Here is a 22,040-nt window from a genome sequence, read left to right as displayed (position 1 = left end):
TGCCACTCTATACAACACCACTCCGCTTTATGCCACTCCACGCATTTGCAATTCACTCTACCGCACTCCACTCTGTGCCACGCAACACCACTACATGCAGCGCCACTTCACTCTATGCAACGCCACTTCACTCTATGCAACGCCACTTCACACTACACAAGGCCAATCCACTCTACGCAACTGCACTCCGCGCAGCTACACTTAACTCTACGGCACGCCACTCCAAGCAACGCCACTCCACTCATTACAACTCCATGCAGAGCCTCACCCTGCAACTGCACTGCACTCTATGTAGCACCACTCCACTGTACACAACAGCACTCCATGCAACTGCACTCCACCCTAAGCCACACCACTAAACTCTACGCAGCGTGCCATACTACGCAGCGCTCCACTCTACACAGCGCCACTCCACTCCACACCACTCTACACAGTGCTACCCTATGCAACGTCACTCCATACAGCGCCACTCCACGCTACACAAATCCACTCCACCCAACTGCATTCCAATCTACGTCACTCCACCTAATGCCACTCCATTCTATGCCACTCCACGTAATGCCACTCCATTCTTTGCCACTCCACTCTCTGCAGAAAGTGCTGCTTTCTATTGCACAGTGGTCCAAAACCACCCACAATATTTAAGACATGGTGAATGTGCCAGTGTATTTATTATGTAAAAAGCTCACTGCTTGGTTTTTGCAGAGCAAACTTAAACACATAAAACTTCAGTATTGCAAATACAATTCAGGTTATAAGTAGAAGCAATACATTTTTCAGTTCTGTTAAATATAATAAGTCTGTGGAATGTGCCGATTGACTTACCACAGTCACTTTATTGCTACCTTGTCAGTGTGTACTGTATAATCCACTTGTGTTTCTTGTATTGTGTTCTAAACATTGTACTTCTCCACAGAAATCCTAATGACATTTTAGGGCATATGCCATAACCTACATATGTATGTATCCATGGGAAACTTTCCAGAAACATAATAGGGAGCGGAATTCAGCAACCACTCGCCCCCTTTTTCGTTCTAAAAATATTCTGAAGACCTGTAAATACATATAATTGATCTGTAGTACATACGAAGTTCAGGGCGGTCACTTTAATAGAAAAGAAATACAATCTCCTAAAGTCATCTGCTTTCTACTTAAAACAGAATGTTTTATACCTGCTGACAAATTTTATTTCTGAAAAGTGTATATGCATCTTGAAATTTTTAATAAACCTGTACACATGTGATAGTATATTAATGCTTTGTGTTTATTAGGTGATTTGTTTTTTGTTTTCCAGATGAATGAAATTGAAGTGTGTCCAGAATGTTATTTGTCGGCTTGCCAAAAAAGAGAGAGTTGGTTTTGTGAACCTTGTGTAAGTTTGCAGTTTTTCGTATTACCAAAACGTCCGCATCAATTTTATTTTCACAAAAGTAGTTAACCTCCCATTGCCATGGTATTGTACCTCATAATAGGGACGTATTGTCCAACATTATTGACGCAAATGATGTATAGTAAACGTAATGCATTTCTGTATAACATTCTAGCTGGTTTCTCAGTGATGGTGAGGAAATAACTTCTTACAAATTGCCTGTAGATGAAGTTCCAAAATGGTAAAAACAAGTTTATTCCTATATGGCATTAGGGAAATTTGAGGTTGACACTTTTTAAAACTGCATTGTAATCTGCGTGACATACCTGTGATAATAAGTGATACACATAAATAATAGTTATTGCCATTTTTGTAGATTAAGCTTATCCTCGTTGACATGCAAAAGTTACACTGAATGTGATTTTTATCCCAGATGCTTTACATATTTTGTATTTTATAGTTATGTAATGTTCTCAATCCCTGCATCTGAAACCAAAACCTGTGTCCCGTTTCACATAAAAAGATGCCCACATGGTGATGAAGTATGTTTAGCCTTGCTTTGTTTTATTCGCCACTGGAGAAAGATTATAGAAAACTGTGGTATCAAACTCTGCTATAGGAATGGTGTGACTTGAAGCCCTGCGGGACTTAATCCTTACCTAGCTTGTTCACCAGTACACCTACCTACCTGTTCCTCAAGCTAACATCGCCCAAGATCTTCAGTTACTTAAAGCTCACCAGGAATCTCTGCAGTGATCTTAATGGTATATGGTTGAAATCTGGCAAAGCAGACTCTTTTTGTTATCCCTCTGAGGTAAGTAAGTTGCGTAGCATTAAATTAGGTTATAGTGTTGGAAACCATAGACTCTTACTATGAAGTGCTATATTAAAAACAAGTTACTATTTTTATGACCAGCAAAGGACTACTGTTAACATGCCTACGGTCATCTCTTAACTGTGTTGAAGGACTGTACAGTTGCACTCTTCACATAGAAAGAGACAGTGTTTTGGAACATGAGCTTTAAATTGTTTCCCTTCCTTGCAACTTGCTAGCAATCTGCTCTTGGTTGACTCTTCGTCTCTTGCAAAACAATACAGTTAAAATGCATCACAGCTTGGCTTGGCAAGAAACATTAGAATGCAGTAGTGCAAAGCGTAGCAAAACTATACCCCAACATCTAAACAAACGTAAGATGCTTCATTAGAACAATCAGTCAGATGAGGAAGAAACATAAGTAGCGAAGAGGTTGCAAAATTAATGAGACATCTGGGGAAAGAAGGCATGAAGGTGAATATGTCGAGCGAGATTCTTTGTAATTTTAAGACAAATTAGGGCAAAGCATTTCATATGAGGTTCTCAAGAAAGGGATGATTAGTGGAGTGAAAGTAACAAACAATTATGGAATTGGGAAAAGATGCAGAAGAGGAAAGAGTGAAAGTAGGAAGAGAGCAGGAGGGGAAGGGGGAAGAAAAGACTTGTGCGACGGGGTAGAGATAGTAGGGCAGCGAGAGATGAAAAGGGGCTCTGAGAGCAAACCAAAGTACATGAAGCAGGAACTAATACATCAATTGATGGAATGTGTGTGTGCAATAGAACAAAATATGTATCTTTGCTTATGGCTGCCTCTGGAAACAGTTACTGTGAATATCGGATGTAAAATCTGGGTATTAACTGCTGTTACATCAGAGCAGCAACAGTGTTTAAAGCTGATGCCTTTATTTCAATTTTTGTCAGTTACTGTAAGTATAGAACATAAAAGGATCCCTACCAGATGTATGCTGATTTCAGCTTAGCAGTATCTCCAACTCTTATTTCAGAACAGAACCCAACAATGGCATGTAAGTATTCAGCAAGACTGATAACATCCCATAGTGGTATCACCCTCCTAAATTAAACTCCTTGCAACAAGGCTCAGAATTTATTCAGTCTAGGATGCACCATTCTGCTCCAGGGCACCAATTATATGCTTTAGTTCTCTATTTTGGTTCCTGCCTCACATTTGGTGTGCAAGACAATGAAGGAATTAGGTGTCCTCTTTAGCACCTACACTTTGGACTTATCCTGTTAATCAGACTCAGAACTGCTATGCTCTGAAGACCTGGTTATTTAGCTGGACTGTTAAACTAAAGCATTACTCAGTGCCAGAATACCCTTTATAGTAGCTATTTGGGCCATACAGGTGATGCTCATTAATATCATCAGAATACCATAAGACCAGACATTATTATTTATTGCTTAATTGTTTAGTCCTATATGACACACTCCAAAATTGTTGCTTCACTGACTATCAGCTGAGAATTCTGTCTCATTGTTGTCATCCCACATTGTTTCCTTATCCATACGTATTACCAAAACAACCTAAGCATGCTCTTTGGTGACCCCCTCCACATGCTACTTTTCTTAGGACCTGTCTGCACAGGTGTCCGAAAAATTTGATCTTCTCAAAATAATACCCTAACAGAGTCAAAGATTATGTAGATGGTCTTGAAAATACTTTGAATTAGTGGTGTTATGATGAGGATATAACAAACACAGAGAAATTTAGTAACTCATAAATAGCAATCCTCTCTAAACTTTTGCTAAGGAGTGAAGATCTACTTCTATTCAAGTTTAGAACAATCGGTAAACATGCAACTTTTGCCCACAGCCAGGCGATCCAACAACTGCAGGCTCTACACAAGATCCAAAATGATAGGGTCTAGCCATTTAGATGACTCTATATTTTCAAAAATATACTTATCCAGTAAACCAGTCATCTGCTTTTCTGTGGACCTCTCATGAGGTTTTACCCAAGACTCACCAACCGTACTGATTTCACATCTATCTGTTATTTGAAGGCAAACCCTTGATGGCTAGATCCGTGATCTCATTCATACTATAGAGTCCTTTTGGGATCATGTTTCTGGTATCTGTAATTCACCAATCACCCCCCTGTTTAACAGTGAAGGTCACTTACATGTTACTGTCAACCCCCCCCCCCCAAGCAACATTGTGATTAGATAGTTTAATAAAGAAATTATATCTTTCTACTACTACATTTACTGGACATTTCATGCAAATCAGCAGCCCCCCACCCCCCATTCCACATGTATATCTGGTAAGCCCTTATATATACTTCCTTCAGCCTTGTGACTCAAACCTTTCTCCTCTAACTACTAGAATGTACATCACCCATATCTGTTCGCTGTTTACAAGGCCCCAGACCTTAGCCTGGCAGAGCCAAGAACTTTGTAGTTGGGATCCTATTTTATGCTGTATTGCTAGCTAATAGACTATTCTAAAGTGATTCACAAAATAACCTAACATAATTAGCTAAAATAACAAATTAAAATCATCATGAACACTACAGATTCACTACACATATTGTTCTCCCAGCATTACTCGTGTTAGATTCTTCTTTCCATCAGATTCTCCTGATTTGATTCCCAAGTACCACAGAGAGACGTTCGGCACAGCCTTCAAGTTATCCATACAGCAGTGAATGATGCCATTATCTAGCAGCTTAATTGTGATCTGTGATATTTATATAACCGCAGATATAGACACTTCTTCTGCAGTCCTGTGCGATGCATGGCGTAGCAGCACAATGGAATACACACTGTGGCAGTGTGAATAAGGTTTAGAAATCCACACTTTCAGCTCCCATACCCCTAGGAAATCAATATAAGGTCAATTTGATCTAGGGCTACAAAAACATTCTTTTTTTTGTGAAAAAATATTTCAATAACATCAATTGAAATCCAGTATGTGAACAAGTTGTTTTATATTGGTTTCTGTTGAACTACTTTTAAATGTTTAATGCCAAATTTTCCACCGTAGAGTCATCCTCATCCTTTGGTGTGGGCAAAACTAAAAGGTTTTCCATTCTGGCCTGCTAAAGCACTGAGAGATAAAGAAGGTCAAGTTGATGCCCGCTTCTTTGGACAGCATGACAGGTAATCATTCAACAAGTTGAAATATTGTCTGTGATTTTCTATGATTATTTTTTTACTTGTATGTCATCAGGAGGACTTTGTTGCCTCTGTGGTATGTTTGCCATTTTCCACCAAATTTCCACACACCTCTCTCCAAACGTCAGAACCTCCTTGTGCAAGGGAAATGTGAGTTTTAAAATACTTGTTAGTTAACTCGGGTACTTTTAATGATGGAAATAATACATTGACAATGAGTGCCAGGTACCTACTGGGTGGCTACTAAAGACCTTGTCAAAATTAAAATTCAGGGTCTTACATAAGGTTTACATTAGGTTGGGTACATTTGAATTAGCGTGATCCATGAACTTCACAACTCTGGTGATTAGTTGGAGATTATATCCAAAGCGACAAAACACAGATTCCTGGTGTGTGCAGTCCCAGGTAGAAAGAGTTGGAGGCTTGAGTCACATCCCTCATGAGAGTAGATGCAGATTATATGAGGACTGTTTATTTGAAAGCTTCAGATAAAATGAGCAAACGACTGAACGGGATTGAAAATGATGTAATAAGAAAAAGCAATTATTAATTTGTGGCTCATAAGGTGATGTCATTCTTAATCTAAATAAGACTGTGATTTATCTGAATGATATGGATCAGTAGTAAGTGGCATACATTTGCTCCTGTGATGCCCTGTTTCTAGAATAGGCCCTTCAGGTTTCCTATTACACGTATTTTACCTACTGAAAATACATGTTCTGTCCATTGAGAAGCTCAATTGAATTAGCTAACCAAGGATTCTCCAAGCCCAGATACTTCTTTGTCTCAGAATAACACTCAGTGGTCTCCCTGAATTTTTGAAACCTAATATTTTTTTCTATTTGTACCTATGACCAGATGGCATCATCTTGCAGATAGTTTTCACATTTACAATTGCACAGCACTTATGTTTTACAACCACATAGCCTTATTGGTCCCCATTCCTTCGCTAGCTAAAAGGACAGTCAGTTTCGCGGGCATGCAAGAAAAATGTACATGAGATAGGTAGACAAAGGTAGAGATAAACTTGGCCAACTTGTCAGTGTGGCTTCAAATGTGATACTTTGTTTCTCTATGTTATACGATTCCAGAGGTAAACTTTATATTGTTATTGAGCGAATAGGAGTTGGGTTGTGGGCGTTTTACCTCCTCTTGTTCACTCTAGTGTTTTAGCTGCCTTCTTTTAAATTGTACAATACGTCTTCTGGTCACAGGAAGAAGCACACTCTTATGCAAACTTGAGTTAGTTTTTGTTATCTGGCCCTTTAATGCAATGCATTATTGTACGAAGAGATGCAAAGGACAGAATAGAGGTTCCGTTTTCCAGTTTACTAGGTTCTTTCAATTTTCCTCATCCAAAGTGTAGCCTTCCCTGTGATAACCTTAAGGTTCAGGTCACCTGTTTTAAGACTATCTTCCAAGCACATTCGAGGAGAAGTGATGCTGACTTCCATAGATTCACTCAAATCAGAGGTGACCAGTTAACGACTGATGCCAGAACTTTAGACATCTGGGTTTTATAAAGAATGCTGTCACTTTTGCTGGCTCATTTTCATAGCAAACTACTTCTTTAGTCATTACGTCATCCTGATACCCATGCCCATTGAACTTGTTTTGAAGAAAACGTTTGGTCTACTCACTTCATTGATCTAATTGGATGATAATGTTAAGTATCCATAGGCAGCATAGTGTTTTTGACGTACTTGTTTTTCACATGTTGCACTCTTGTATTTCATTTCCTAGCTAATCATTCAAAAGCAAAGTGGATGCATGGTTTTGTGATGTATAACCAATTGCCTTATGACCACACTTGACAGTGCCACCCAGAGGACCACCCACCCGTCGCAGACGCACATAACATTTTCTTTTTCAATCTGCATCCTCCCCCTTTCTCATTTTCTTCCTCTTTCTTTTCTTCCTTTAATGCCACTATGCTCGGCGCACTGCAGGTGCTGTTGCCCTTGTATACGGAACACATGGGATCTCCTTCTCTCCCCTGTAAGGTTGCTGGGGCTCGAGAGGGTTTCATGGTTTATGGAAATTCACAATGTTTTGAATGGAGCTCTGCCGGCTGTATTTATTGTGTGATATATGTGGGTGAGGCATCACTGACATGTTTGCGGGCGATTGCCCAATGATGGACACTTCTTGTATCCTTTTCGTTAATCTTGTCTCGCTTCTCTGACTACTTCGATTTGTGATGCCCCAGTTGCAGGCATGTTGTCTGTATTTGCTCCTCTACCTTATCTCATGTATAATAATATTAAAAAGTTACTTTGGGGGGGGGGGGGGGGGGAGAAATCAGTGTACTTGAAAGAAGCATTTGTCATTGTCAAATAATGTTTTGAGATGTTGCGAAACGGTGTGTGTACATATATGATAATTATGGACACTAGTATTCAGTAGCTAAAAGAATAGTTGTTTGCAAATTTGCAGTTGACAAGAGGCTGAGGACAAATTTAATTTCACTACCAGGTCTTCTGCTATTAAGGATTATGGGGAAAAACAAGTAAAAACGACAAAGACCTCAAATTGTAATCTGTATGGTTAATAAGAATTTGGATAAATGTTATGAATTTACGTAAACATTTATTTTGAATACTCTGTTCCACTGGAATAGGTTTAGGTTTTATAAAGAAAAAATAATCAACCCTACCCTCTGACTAGCATTTATTATTGTATCAAAAAGTACACTGAATCCTTTTCTAGCAACCACGCCTGAAGTTTTTCTTGGTAAAGCATTCTCCTTTTCTTGTATCGTGGATTACTGGATTGGTTAATTTAACCGCTTGTTTGCCTTTATTGTAAAACATCAAAGCTGGCTATTGAACTTTTTTAGACATTATGTTTACTTTACTCATTTTGAAAAATGCATTCTTTATGTTAACTTTTATTTTTTCTATTTTTTATTGCAGAGCGTGGGTTCCAATGAACAATTGCTACCTCATGTCAAAAGAAATTCCTTTTTCTGTGAAAAAGACTAAAAGCATATTTAATAGTGCAATGCAAGAGATGGAGATTTATGTAGAAAACATTCGGAGAAAATTTGGAGTGTTTAATTATGCCCCATTCCGGACGCCATATACCCCCAACAACCAATTCCAAATGTTAGTAGATACTGGAAATCCTGGTGCTGGAACTGTGAAGACTGAGAAACAAGAGAAAATCAAATTGAACTTTGATATGACTGCATCACCTAAGATTTCTATGAGCAAACATGCCCTAAGCAGTGGTGTTTCTAGTCGAAGGATTTCTATGTCTGATAACCCACGGTCACCAATGAGTACCAATTCCTCAGTTCATACTGGTTCTGATGTGGAGCCCGACACAGATAAGAAACCAGCTTCTAGTCACTTCAGTGCAAGTGAGGAGTCCATGGACTTTATTGACAAAGGCACAGGTACATATGTTTTGTGTTTCACAACGTTTTTATTGGCATTTGTAAATAAAACATAGTGCATTACATGATACAACAACATGCAGATGGCTCAAGGCAATACCGAGTCAGGCAGAGCAAAACTCCAAGGGCCATACATTAGCTCATGTCTAGCTAACACTGTGGGCCTAAAATGACATATAGAGCACCAGTACTTGATACAGGCAATCATGTTGTAAGGTACATATGTTTTAACCCTATTTCACTTACTTGCCATGTGCATCAAACTATCACTAGAGGGCAAGGCAAGTGTCAATTAAAACATAATAAAGGCAGAAATATCAGATAAACCTCTGCAATAGCGCAACAGCACTCACATTGCATCAAGTAGTACAGCATTTGTAATTCTTTCCAATTTTGCTATGTGTTAATCTGTGTTAGTTTTCAGCACATGTTAATAAAGATGGCAGGTGAATTGAGTAATGTCGGAGGATGTACATATGGGTGTGTATTCAGCCTGAACCTAGCTCAGAGAGAAGCTAAATGCTGCATGCTATGGGAGGAAGTGGGTGACAATACACGATTGTGCTTGTCAATTAGGATGTTACATCTTTTTCACTGAGACTACATTTCACATATTTACAATTACAGTTCATGTATTTAGACACAATGAGGTTAAATTATTTGCTCAGCATTGTGTGGTTCAGTCAGGCGCTGAGGTCAAGAATCAACCCCAGATCACTAGGTTCCAAAATTTGCAGGTTAGCTACAAGCCCATATTTCCTCTTGCATTTATTCATCTTGACTGCTCAGTTTCTTTCCACATCATCAACTAGCAGACCTCTCTAGCCATTGCTGACATAAGACTCCTCGGCTGGCTAACTCAGATGTGGGATAGCAACTCAGTTACATTTGCATTCAAGATTCTTTACAGTCCAGATATTTTGATCAGCAAAAAAAGCATCATTATCTTTTATTTTAAAAATTTACAAGGCCTCCCACCACTTGTGGGGAGCCAGGGCCATTGCCTTGTATATACAAAAAATGATGTTTTATATTTTCTTCAGTTTCAGTTAAATTGCTGCTACAAATCTTGCATTCCATTAGTTTTCTGATATTTGAATACAGTATTTTCAAAATATTATCACGGTTTTACACTTTTCAGTAGAGTTTCAGTGGATAATAGTTCTATTTGCTTTATCCATATGAATATTTCAGTTTGGCAGGGAGGAGAATTCCCACTTAACACCATACTCTTGAAATAAATGACTGTGTTTAGAACTGAATATGAGAATCAGGAGCTCCATTTGATCAAGTATTATAAGGCATCTGTCTGATTTGTTTCTAATGGAGTTAGATCTAGATAAACCTTTTCTTATTTGATTAAGACCAGATAGTAAGTTATGTAGACTACAATCTTATTGTGCCTTTTGTCTAAACCTGCTGAAAACCCTGCTGAGATGGGCTAATTTGCTGCACAATGTGCATTGTACAGAAAATTAAAAGCAGTCTGCTAATACTGACTGAGGATTTCAAAGTAGAAAATACCAATGGATCAGCGAATAAGTAATTTGAAAGGATGATTCTTGGTCCAGTGTATTCTGTAACTTGCTTTCTTGAATGGATGGAGCAAAAAAGCTCAAGGTCTACTTCTTTCACAACAAAAAATACTTTAATGACTGCCAGGGTACATTCAACAAGCTTCCACTTCATGTCAGCTATTGTGTACTATTAATGTACGAATCGTGAACACTCTGAAAGACTTCTGTAACTCCTGGGTCTCCTAATGGACTGCAATCGACCACACTAAGCCTATCTTCAGAAGAAACTTGCAAGTGTAGAACACCATATACAAAAGTTACAACTCCCGGTGTCCCTTCGATTTCGCTTCTTTCTTGATTTGTGCTCGTTTTTTAGAAAACATTTCACAATCTCCTGTGGAGGTAAATGCTTACTCTAAAATAAGTGTCTTATAGCATCATTTCCCCAATTTTAAGATTTTACTTTTTGCTCCTGTAGAATCATTTAAGGGGCACTGTGAAGTTGTCTATAATGGGATTTTATCAGGAGCCATAGCCTCTATATCCTCATTGCTCCATTAGCTGAGCAAGTGGGAACTTAGGGCTGGAGTTTGCTGTTACATTGAGGTTGTCACAAAATTCCCTTCTGTATCTTTACGAGGCACTTGCCCTGTAAGCCAGATACCGAAAATTCTGGGTCATATTTCTGATGTGAGGGAAAATAAAGGTACTTCCCTTTTATCAAATCTTTTTATTAGATATACTTTTACCTATTTAAGGCATAAACATTTGTCCATTTTGCTATGCATTCGGCCTACATACTGAACAGTGTTACTTAATAACCTACAGGTGCTTTACACATTTCCATAAAGCCTTGTTCTGGGTCATGGTAAGTAATTGTATCTAGTGCAATACCATGTTCAAATCAGTGATACAATACTGAAGGCTCTCATTTTTGGGGAATTTTGTGCGAGTCATCTGATTCCATAAACTGATTTCATTATTAATACTATAATCCAAATCTTACCATCTAGCTGCATTATCCCATTTAGGTTTCTATAGTGAGGGTACATAGTCTGCAGATGTTAGAAGACCTCTCTTTAATCCATGGCGGAATAAAGTCCAATGTTGGGAGTCTGCCAAGTCTGTAAACCATGAGTTTATGTTTTAAAGATTTCAAAATAACAAGTTTCTAAATAAAGTTGCTATTGGTGGACTGAAAGTTGTGAAGGGGTTTCAGGGCGTTATAGCAACAATAAGTTTTTGTTAAGAACTCTTTTAAATTAATTTGAGGAGAGCGGTAAGTCCCAGAGTACTTTCATTTGCCAATTCTGTAAGGAACTATCTAAATAAGCGTGAGGCAGACGTTTTTTTGTCTAAAGTCATGATTTCTGTCCACATTAGATGATTCAATATACCTTTACTTGACCTCCTGATTTTTAAGCATGTTATTCTGTATGGCCCTTATCTGAATATCACTTGATTAATTAAGCCAAATTCCAAGTACATTTGTGCCTGTGAAGCCTCTCTAGGTAACTAGAATGTTTTGTTAAAATGTTAGCTACTGTTGTATCCAGGAGTTTAGCCTCCCTTCCATGTAGAACGTTGCATCCATCGGAGATGGTAGGAATTAGCCTTGCACTAATTATATTTAAGGTTGGAGACAGGAACATACACCAAAAATTCTTGTAGAGTGAGAGAAAAGCTATTTCCGAATCCCAAGGCATCTAGCTTTTTTATTTCATCAACTGTTTGTGTGCCACTATAAACTTGATGCGTGTCTTTTTTTTCTCTCATGCTGATCAAGACAGAACTCCCAACAACTATAATTGAATAATGTGTGTAATCTCTTTTAGACCTAGGGTAAATTATTTCTTTAACTGTGTGTAGGACTTTGATGTTTTCATACAGCATAACCCATTATTTTATTACTGTAATGTCTAGTTTAGTAAATCCCTCGAACCAAAACGCCCAAACAGGCCTTCTCATGCATTTTTGCAAGTCTTGGGAACTCTAATCCTGACCACATCAGGTTTACTCCTCAATCAGCAATTGTGTGCAGCATTATGTGGTCATTAGAAATCTCAAAGCAACTATTTCAAATTAATAAAGCTTAAAATTAAAGTAGGTATCACATTTTCACTGTATTGTATGTTTTTTGAATTTGTATACTGCCAGCCCTGATTTGTTAATGCCTTTTATGAGGATATAGATAGACCATCAGTCAATTTGACAAATCTTTATTGGATTTTCTCTTTTGTTTTTGTTAGCAGTTGGTTGTGTGGTTAGTAACGTTGGTAAAGTTTTCAAATTCAACTAAGTTTGTTTGGGATAATGTAAAAATGTATGACTTATGAATATTTGTATTGAATTTTATATGTATGCATATTTTTGCATTTTATGTGCCAGCTTTGGAGCTATATTGTATGCTTGATGGTGAATATAACCATTTATAAGTGGGATTGGAACAGTGGTGTGCAGTGTTGGGTATGGGGTGCTATTTGGCTTTCCGAAGAGAGCACAAAGGTTTATCAATTTGTTTTAGATTCTTGTAGTAAGGGCAACCTATGATACATTGAATGAAAGTTGTTTGTTGGTTTTGACAGGAAAGGCCTAAGGTACAGATATTATCATTTTGTAACCATTTTAAGCAATCTTCTAATCTTAGACTGGCACTAAAGCACTTTCCTACATTAGACGTCTCTTTTGTACAGTTGGTATATTGAAGTTTAAAAGTACAAGAGAGAAGGAATATAAATGTCGGTGATAACTGAATTTAAGCCTGTCAAAAGATTACTGTTCATCTGTTACTTTCTCCTCCACCTCTTATGATGGCCTCTTTCTGCTTGTGTAGCCGTACAAAAAATACACCTGATTCTTAATTGCCTTTTGCACTTCACTTGCCACCATAATGTGTACATTTGTATGAGAGAAGGGAAATGGTCTTTTGTATTATTTCAAGTAGGAAAGGACAATGAGATATCGTGGGAGAGGTTTTCAGATGTGCTCTGATCTGCAAGCCTGACGTTTCCCATATAAGCGCCTGGGTGCCAAAGGTTATCCGTGCATCACTTAGGATACACAGGCAGCCTCTTAATTGGCCCCCCTTGCTATGGTGATCAGGTATCGACATAACCGTGAGACACAAAGGTCATTTCTATCAGAATAAACACTGCACGATAACCAAACGACTGTAACAAAACCCATCCTCTGATCATTCCAAAACTATGTCACAATTGTAACATCTGGAAATGTAACATTTGCCTTCTTGGTGTATAGAACCCACATGTGTAGACCAGATGTAGAGACTACAGGGCATAAATGAAAAGTAGGTGTTTGCATGCCTAGTGCCATTCTGCAACAGTGAGTAACATACCTTGCATATGTTGCATTAGAAAATCTAGTCATAAAATGTTTTGTTTCTCTAGTAATTCTAGATTTCATACATTGATGTGCACAAAATGACTGAATCCATTCTTTTTAATATAATATTTTAGCTTCTCCTGCATCAGCGAAGACTGGCCAAGCAGGGAGTTTATCTGGTAGCCCAAAGCCATTTTCTCCACAGGCGTCGACACCGGTTTCATCAAAGCAAGAAAGAACACCCACCACTGGAAGCATATTAAATCTTAATCTTGGTTAGTGCTGTATGACGTTAAATCCTTCCTTATGTGTTTGAATGCATTCTTTGTATGCCGTATGTTCACAGATTAAGCCATAAACAGCCATTTATTTGCAGAATTCTCATACAAATAGTGTTTTATATATTGAAATCTGATTTACACACACAGCTGACTTGCATAGAGTTAAAACGTAGTGGAGTCTATGGCTTCTAATGCTTGGATATATTTTAATCATAATAATTTCCAGCATCTATATATATGTAAGGATGCATTTTAAACATCACAGTTTCTGGCAGAATCCCTTATGTTTCAAAGCTCCAATAATAATAAATTTTTTGAGGCACTTTCATAGTTAATCTTTTGAAGAGGCCAAAATCCAAAGCACTCGTGTAAGAGGTTGAGTTAATTTGAAAAAGTTTTTTAAAGTGATGCTACTTGCATGGATAGTAAAGAAATAAAAATGGTTTTGCAGGTGCCTAAAATGTTTCCTACATTACTGATTGTCTCTTTGTCCTGTAAATTTAAGAAATGAGAAGACCTTAGTAAATAATTTACATTTTGGAATTAAACAGTAGCCTGATATTGCAACATTCATTCTATTTAGCCCAACCCAAATCATTAACGATTCAACAGTTTCAAGGAATACCCTAGAAAATTCAAAATGAGCCCACAGACGCTGGAAGTTAAGATGTTTAATCATTATTAAAATATCCAAACAGAATAGCACTCCTTCACATCATACCCTGTTCGTTAGCAGGGCAAAATATTGACTTGGAGAACAATGAGCTGTTTCATTGCCATCATTTTGCATCCCTCAGCACTTAGTGTATTTTACCCTATTGGATATTATTAAAAGGATTACATTTATAGGCTTCATTCAGTCGCAACTAAAGCTGACTGAAAACAGCCTAAGCTTTATGACTAACGACTGTAACTACATCTTGTAAGTTTGGGACATTAATAGAACTATTCAGGAAAGATAATTAATATATCTTAAATAAAACATTCGCTATGGGTGCTTCTTACCTCTTTAACGTGCCCTTTTCCTTATATTACCATTTAGGATACCTTTATCTAAGATAGAAGGTACTCTTTAGCCAGGATGTGTTTAAATAATCACCTGTGTATCTACGTACCATGCAGGAGAAGTATAGCAGAGTTGATTCATAGGGGTTACTTGAATGATGAGAGGCAGAAACTTTTAAAGCGGATAATAAATCTTTATTTATTTTAATTAAATGCATTCCTTACTTCATTTTGGCTTTGCTGAGTAGATAGAAAATTAAACTCTGCATGAATTAGTATCCCCTAGAGCTGGGGAAAATGCGCTTAAATACATTGGGCCCGAAATGGGACTAAGAAAATATTTACAAGGTTTCTCTGTAATGACAAGGCTGGCTTTGTGTCCTTAGTTGTCCCTTGAACCAAGGAAATAAACAAGAAATGCAAAGCGACAACGCTAGAGCAGTGTTTGATAGATGTAATCGCTTGAAGAAAATTTGTGTGACCCCCTATGTCTAAAACACAAATTATCTAAACTTTGAAATAAGTACCTATCATGAAAAGCAAACGCTAAAGCATATTTGTGTTAAATCCATACTTCCAATTGTGAGAAAGTGGCTCTTTTATATACTGTTCCTTAATAGGTACAGGGTGTACAGAGTCCACAGTCCCCAAGGGTTTGACAGAGGCTAAAGTTAGATATAACCTTACTCTCTAAAGTGGTAGCTTGGTCGAGCAGTAAGGCAGTATCAGAGGACAGTGTAAAGCATTTGTTGTACACACTCAGTCAGCAAATGGTCTCACACACTCAATAACTGAACTCTAGGCCAATGGTTTATATATATATATATAAAATATATGCTTGTTTTATTTTAGAACCAACACTTGGCATTAAAATATACTTTCTCCGAATGAGATGCTTTATATAAATACTTTTGCAATATGCAATTGACTTTTGTAAACAGTTACAAGTGGTTGCAATAGGCAACACTATTTTAAACACAACAATGCATTGAGCTCAATGGAAATTTCAAGTTATTTGCAACAGATTACTTTTAGGATTACTTTTGGAATTCCAGGACTGGATCCTAGATTCAGTCCTGGGTCAGTACTTAGAATCAAGTGATGAAAGTCGACTTAATTACTGTGATGATTTTTAAACAATATTTAGCTATTTTAAAAGTTGACAAAAAATATTTCAAAGAAAACAATCAATGATTCCCTATGGAAGAAAATTCAAGTTGCAGGTACAGTATGTTCTCGTTACTTTTGTAATCCAGTACTGGGTACCTAGACTCAGTACTGGGACCTTTATCCAAAACAGGTAAGTAATTACGTGTTCAGATATTATACGATTTTTAAAGAATATTTAAAGATTGCAGAAATGGACGCTTAGAAGAAATTTCACAGAAAAACAGTCAATGATTTCCTATGGGAGAAAATTGGGTTACTGATAAGTACAGTTGTGAGTATTTTTCCGAGTCCGTGCTGGGCACCAAGATCCAGCACTGGGAGCTCACCTAAGAGCAGGTGAGTATTTTCGTTTTAGTTACTCGGCTGATTTTTGGTGAATATTTTAAGATTTGAAAAGTCCACACTTAAAAGAAATTTCAGGAAAAAGCCAGTCAATGTTGCCCTATGAAGAAAACAGAGATATCGGTTTAAAGGTAAGTACTCGACTGGCAGAGTTGAGGTTCTGGGCATAGACTCAGGGGTCCCCCGGGGTCAGGTAGGTACAGTTGGTTCACCCTCAGCGACTAGGGCGGCTGGGTGCAGAGAGAGTTAGGCCCAATGTTATCCTATGAGGGATAGGGGGGCCTTGGTTGGTGGCTGCTGACTAGCAAGCCACGCGGCTGTGGGAGCTGGGCTCCTGGTCACTTACTCAGGGCAAGTGAGGAAGTAGGTAGGTGTAGAGGTTGCACTGCCAGGGCTACTCGGGCGGCTGGGTGCAGGGTGCTTTTGAGCGTTCTGGCGCTCAATTGATTTCAATGGGAAATCTCCGGTTTAGAAAAAGACTGCAAGCTCGGGGACGAGGATTCTTCAGCTGCCACCACCACTTCGAGAGGTAAGTTGGGTAGTTGGAGGTTAGGTAGGTACCCCGGGATTGGGCACAGGGGACCGTGGGGCACCGCGTGCAGGGGTGCCTTTTGGTGTCGGGAAATCTTACCCTCTGTTGATCGCAGTAGGGGGGGCACCTTGTTCTGAGGCTGCAGGCTTCTTCAGGAGTGTCGAGGGAGGTCCTTGGGTGCCAAACTCGGGGTCACAGTCGCCGTGGGGTCGTCCTCGTGGTCTTTGTTCACTCCGGCACTGGCCAGGCTTGGCTGGTACAGAGTGTGCTGGGTCCGCGGTTCCGGGCTGCTGCCAGGGATTAGAGGTAGGTTGTGGGTAGAGCCTCTACTCATGGGAGTCCCAGGGGCTTAGAGCCAAAAGGTAGCCAGGTCCTCCGGGGTTTGTGAGGTTGCTGGCCACAAGAGATGCCGGGTTGGAGCAGCAGCAGGTTCGAGGGTCGACAGGCCGGTAGGGCTGGGGCCAAAGCAGTTGGTGTCTTCCTCTTAGCAGCTGCAGGGCAGGTCTTCTTTCTTCTTGCTCTTCTTTGTATTTCGGAATCTGGGGAAGGAAGGTTCAGGGGCCCCCAAATACTAGATTTAGGGGCATTACAGGTAGGTGAAGGGCAGGGACCAATAGGTCCCTGTCCTGGGGTGGGTACACCCCCTATACTGCCTCTCTCCTGTGGGAGGGGGGCAGTAGCCTAGTCCTGATAGGGTAGGGCTTTCCATCTTCAAGATGGCGAGAGCCCGGAGATGTGCTTCACCTCGCCTCCCCCACCTGAGGGGTGGGGTTGGCAGGCTGGCACATCCCCTGTCCTTATTTAAGGTTTCCGGCCAAGCTTCCCGCCAGAGTGGGGGGTTGCAGTGGCCTGGGGAAGCTCACAGAGGCGGCATGCCTTTGAAGCTTCTCCCTGCCCATCCTGAGGGAGGAGATTTAGCACCTCGCCTAGGATGTGCATTGTTGCTGGCCCAGGAGAGCAGGGGCTCTCCCACCCAGGGGTCCACCAACATGTCTGCTGTGTGGCAGCCTAGGCAGCCTCAGAGCAGACGTGGATTGTAGGTTAGGTTTAAGGGGGCATCTCTAAGATGCCCTCTGGGGTGCTTGGTGCATTAAATCCCACACCGGCATCAGTGTGGGTTTAATGTGCTGAGAAGTTTGATACCAAACTTCTCAGTCTTCAGTGTTGCCATTATGGTGCTGTGGAGTTCGTGTTTGACGAGCTCTCAGCACCATGTACTCTTAAATGGCAGCACTGCACTTACAGTGCTCAGGAATGGACCTGGGTACTGTAGGGGCACAGGGCTCCTGCTCCTGTGCCCGTACCATTGGCATAAGGCACCCAGCTAGAGGGGTGGCTGATGTATGCCATGGCAGTGTGGGTGATGGGCATGGCACACAGGGATGTGTGCCATGTCGACTTTGTTTTTTCTTGCACCCAGACACCCAGTCTGCAAAGGCAATGTGTGTGTGTGTGTGTAAGGGTACAGGGCCTCTAAGGGTGGCACAATGAGTGCTGCAGCCCTTAGAGGCCTTCCCTGGTCACAAGGCCCTGGGTACCTATGGTACCATTTACCAGGGGCTGACATGTGACCAGGGTTTGCCAATTTGGGTTTGGTGTGTTTTAGGCAGGAGTCCAGGACACACTCAGTCAAAGTACATTCAGCAATTCAGCAAAAAGTGGGGGCATACCATGCGAGAAAGATGGCCCTTTCTCACACCAATGTACTGTGTGCTTAAAAATATATTAAATTAAGGTCTTGATTCAAAGCCTTACTATCTTTCGCTGAGGAGAGCCTGAAGCAGAAATTAGTTTCTTTGAATTCAAAGCGTGGGAATTTTGTATTTAAAAACAGAAAAAGAACAATTTTGTGCAGGAGGAAGGAATGATCACTTTAGTCTCAATAACTGCCTAAATGTAGGCCTTATTTACCACACCAGTTTTGGGTGGCATGGGCGGGGGTTTTGAAGAATGGATGAAGGTGGAGTCTGGGAAGCTTCTTCAAAGGAGGAATCCCTCTTTTTGCAACAGAAGTAAACTGGGTCTCATATCCAGACCACAACAGCAGTATTCCAAGGAAAATGCATTGTTTGTGTTGGTGTGAGAAATCTGCATTCAAATTTTCACTGTTTCCAAAATTAACTGGGATTTCTCTAGCTATGCTACTCTACACTTAGTAATTTTCATTGTGGCACAGGTCAGCATAATTAGTCAAAACTTGAGAACTACTGACTGTAAACAAAGTTGCACCCAGAATCTGTTTTATTAAAGAAGGGGAGAATAATCAACAGATACACAGTATCTCGCCTACAACCCTTTAGCGGGCTGGCTGCGCAATGGAGTGGACAAGGAGTAGGCCAGGGTGTGGCAGCAGTAGGTTGTGCATGGAAATTGGGTTATTCAGCAAGTCGCCTACAACCCAGTCAGGGCCGGCCGCTTAGCATGATAATCAAAGCTGAGAGGTGCAGGCTTTTGGGCGTTTCCAAATGAGAAGAATCACAACAAACGAATGGGCTCAGGCTTAAAGCAATAGGCAGGCAAAGGAAGAGGAGAAGTGCGAGGAGGGGACGAGTCCCCCAAGACTTGTAGAGGGTGAAAAAAAGAAAGTCAGCAAAGAGAAAAAGAGACGAAGAGAAGGAGAGAAAGGGAGGGTGGGATACGGGGGTGGTTATTGCAGGGAGGATGGCCTGGTGGACGAGTCGCAGCATGTTGGCGTTGGAGTCAAGGGAGTGTGTCAAAGACAGGAGGATGTAGTGCGTCTTCAAAAAGGAGTAAAGCCCGGAGTTTCGGGGACTCGAAACGGGTATGTTCTATCCTACAGAAGTGATCAATTAATGGTTGCCAAAGTTTGGTGAATTGGGTATCTTGGGACTGTAAGCGCGCAGTGAGTAGTGCCATCGCCATGGTATGCCATAGGCGAGTGAACCAAATAGCGACTGGGGGAAGTCTCTGCTTTCTTCCAATACAGGGCTTTGAGTTGTTTAGCCGCACCCAGCATATGGAGACAGTTATGCCAATCTCTACGTGTCAGCGCGCGCAGGTTAGCAGGCTTGATACCCAAGAGAACTGTAGCTGGAGTTTCAGGCAGGGGGAAGCCAAGAACCGATTTGATGTGGCTGAGAATCTCTTTCCAGTAGGTGGCCAGAAGTGGACAGGTCCACCAGATGCGAAGGAAGTCTCCGGAAGGTTTTGAGCATTTCCAGCAGAGAGGAGAAGATGTAGGGAACATTTTATGTAACCTGTGAGGGGTGTAGTACCACGGAGTCATCACCTTATAGGCAGTTTCTCGCTGTGAGATACAGCGATAAACCTTTGGAATGTCACGCCAAAGGTGATCCCATTGTGCGGGTGCTATGTCCGTAGACAGGTCAGACTGCCATCGAGATTGATAGGGATGTAGGGCTATCTGCGGGGGTGTTGGAGGATGTGAGATAAGGCCCCTAGAGTTATCAAACGAATGAACCAGCCGCTCGAAGGGTGTGGAAGTACACGTGGCTGCCTGCGCCAGGGACTCTGCGTGCAACCAGTGTCGAAGTTGCAAGTATTGTAATCGAGCCCCTTCGGGGAGTTGGAACTCCTGTTTACATTGTTCGAAGGTCTTGAAGGTGGCCCCCACGAAAAGGTCCTGTATCGTTCTACACCCACCATCCAGCCATTCAGTGAAAACGGGAGGATGCAGGGAAGGTGGGAAGAGGGAATTACCAGCAATGGGAGTGTGGGTAGAGGCAAAGGTGGTGAGGCCTTTGGATACAGCTACCTTGTCCCATACGTCAAGAACAGTCTTGGGAGGAATGGCTATGTATGCACTGCTCGAGCGAGAGGCCCGGGAGTGCCATGGTAGGTCCCATATAGAGCGACCAGTCACCGCCCTGTCCATGTTAAACCACACCACCTCGCTTTCCCATGCCATCCATTCAGAGATGAAGCGTAGGTGCGACGCCCAGTAGTATTCTAACAGGTTGGGGCAAGCCAGGCCTCCCCTATCCCAAGGCAACATGAGGATTTTATTAGAAAATTGCGGTCGGTGGCCCCCCCCGATAAACCTGGTGAGTTCACGCTGCATGCTTTGGATCTGGTGTTGTGGGATAGGGGTGGGGAGTGATTGAAATACATTCAAAATTTTCGGTAAGATGGACATTGTGAGGGCATGAAGACTACCCAGCCACGCGAGAGTGAGAGGCTTCAAAGTTCGCAGGTCCTCTAGCACGGACCGTCTACATTCTTGCCAGTTGGCTTGTGACCAGGTGGTAAGGGTAGGGGTCAAATTGAGCCCAAGAAATGTGAAAGAGTGAGGGGCCAACCTGTAGGGAACAAGCGCCTGAAGCGTCGGGAGCTCCTCTACTGGTATAGTGAGGTTCAAGGCCCAAGATTTTTCATGGTTAATCTTAAGACCTGATGCTTGCTCGAATAAACGCAAAAGATGATAGAGGGCGGGTAGGGACGTGTGCGGTTGTGATAACGTAAGGAGGAGGTTGTCCACGAATAGGGCTACCTTGGGTTGATGGCGGCCAAGAGGGATGCCATGTATGTCTGGCGCCTGGCGAATCTCGATGGCGAGAGGCTTCACCACGAGGGCGAATAAGAGGGGGGGGGAAGAGGGCAGCCCTGTTGTGAGCCTATGTGTATGGAGATGAGGTTGGTGAGTTGACCATTAACCTGGACCTGAGTCGTAGGGGAGAGATAGGGAGCCATGATACGGGATACCATCAAGGGGCCGAGCCCTATTTTGCATAAAACGCACGGAGAAAGGTCCAATCCACGCGGTCGAACGCTTTCTCTGCGTCAAGGGATAATAGGCAGGCAGGTATATTCCAATGATGGCCTTTCCCGACAAGGTGCGCAGCTCGTCGTACATTATCTGCCCCTTGTCGCTGCTGAAGAAGCTGACCTGATCGGGATCGATCATGCCTGGGAGATGGGGGTCCAAGCGTTTGGCAAAAATGTTAGTGTATAGTTTGAGATCAGTGTTGAGAAGTGCAATAGGGCGAAAGGAGGATCACAGCATCGGGTCTTTGTCTGGCTTTGGAAGTAGGGCTATTTCGGCCAATCCCATGGAGGGAGAGGGACCTATCGTGTTCATGAAAGAGTTAAAATGTCAAAGAAGATGGTGTTGAAGCTGCAGAAAGAAGACCCGATAGAAGGAAAGCGGCAA

General features: G+C 41.3%; 1 protein-coding gene across 8 annotated transcripts in view; it reads left to right on the top strand.

Annotated features, from left to right (window-relative positions):
• ZMYND8 (zinc finger MYND-type containing 8) overlaps window positions 1-22,040 on the top strand; it is a 420,239-nt gene that overhangs the window by 210,878 nt on the left and 187,321 nt on the right. For all 8 annotated transcript variants that reach the window (XR_014966854.1, XR_014966853.1, XR_014966852.1 and 5 more), the window contains 4 exons: window positions 1,295-1,372; window positions 5,190-5,305; window positions 8,236-8,720; window positions 13,714-13,854. Coding sequence is in view for 5 of the 8 variants with exons in the window: in XM_085619413.1 (XP_085475539.1) it covers window positions 1,295-1,372; window positions 5,190-5,305; window positions 8,236-8,720; window positions 13,714-13,854 (820 nt within the window). In the remaining 3 variants the exon portion in view is untranslated. The remainder of the gene's footprint in view (window positions 1-1,294; window positions 1,373-5,189; window positions 5,306-8,235; window positions 8,721-13,713; window positions 13,855-22,040) is intronic.

This window comes from Triturus cristatus, chromosome 7, assembly GCF_964204655.1.
Source record: "Triturus cristatus chromosome 7, aTriCri1.1, whole genome shotgun sequence".
Classification (NCBI taxonomy): Eukaryota; Metazoa; Chordata; class Amphibia; order Caudata; family Salamandridae; genus Triturus; species Triturus cristatus.
This window is presented reverse-complemented; position numbering and strand designations above follow the sequence as displayed.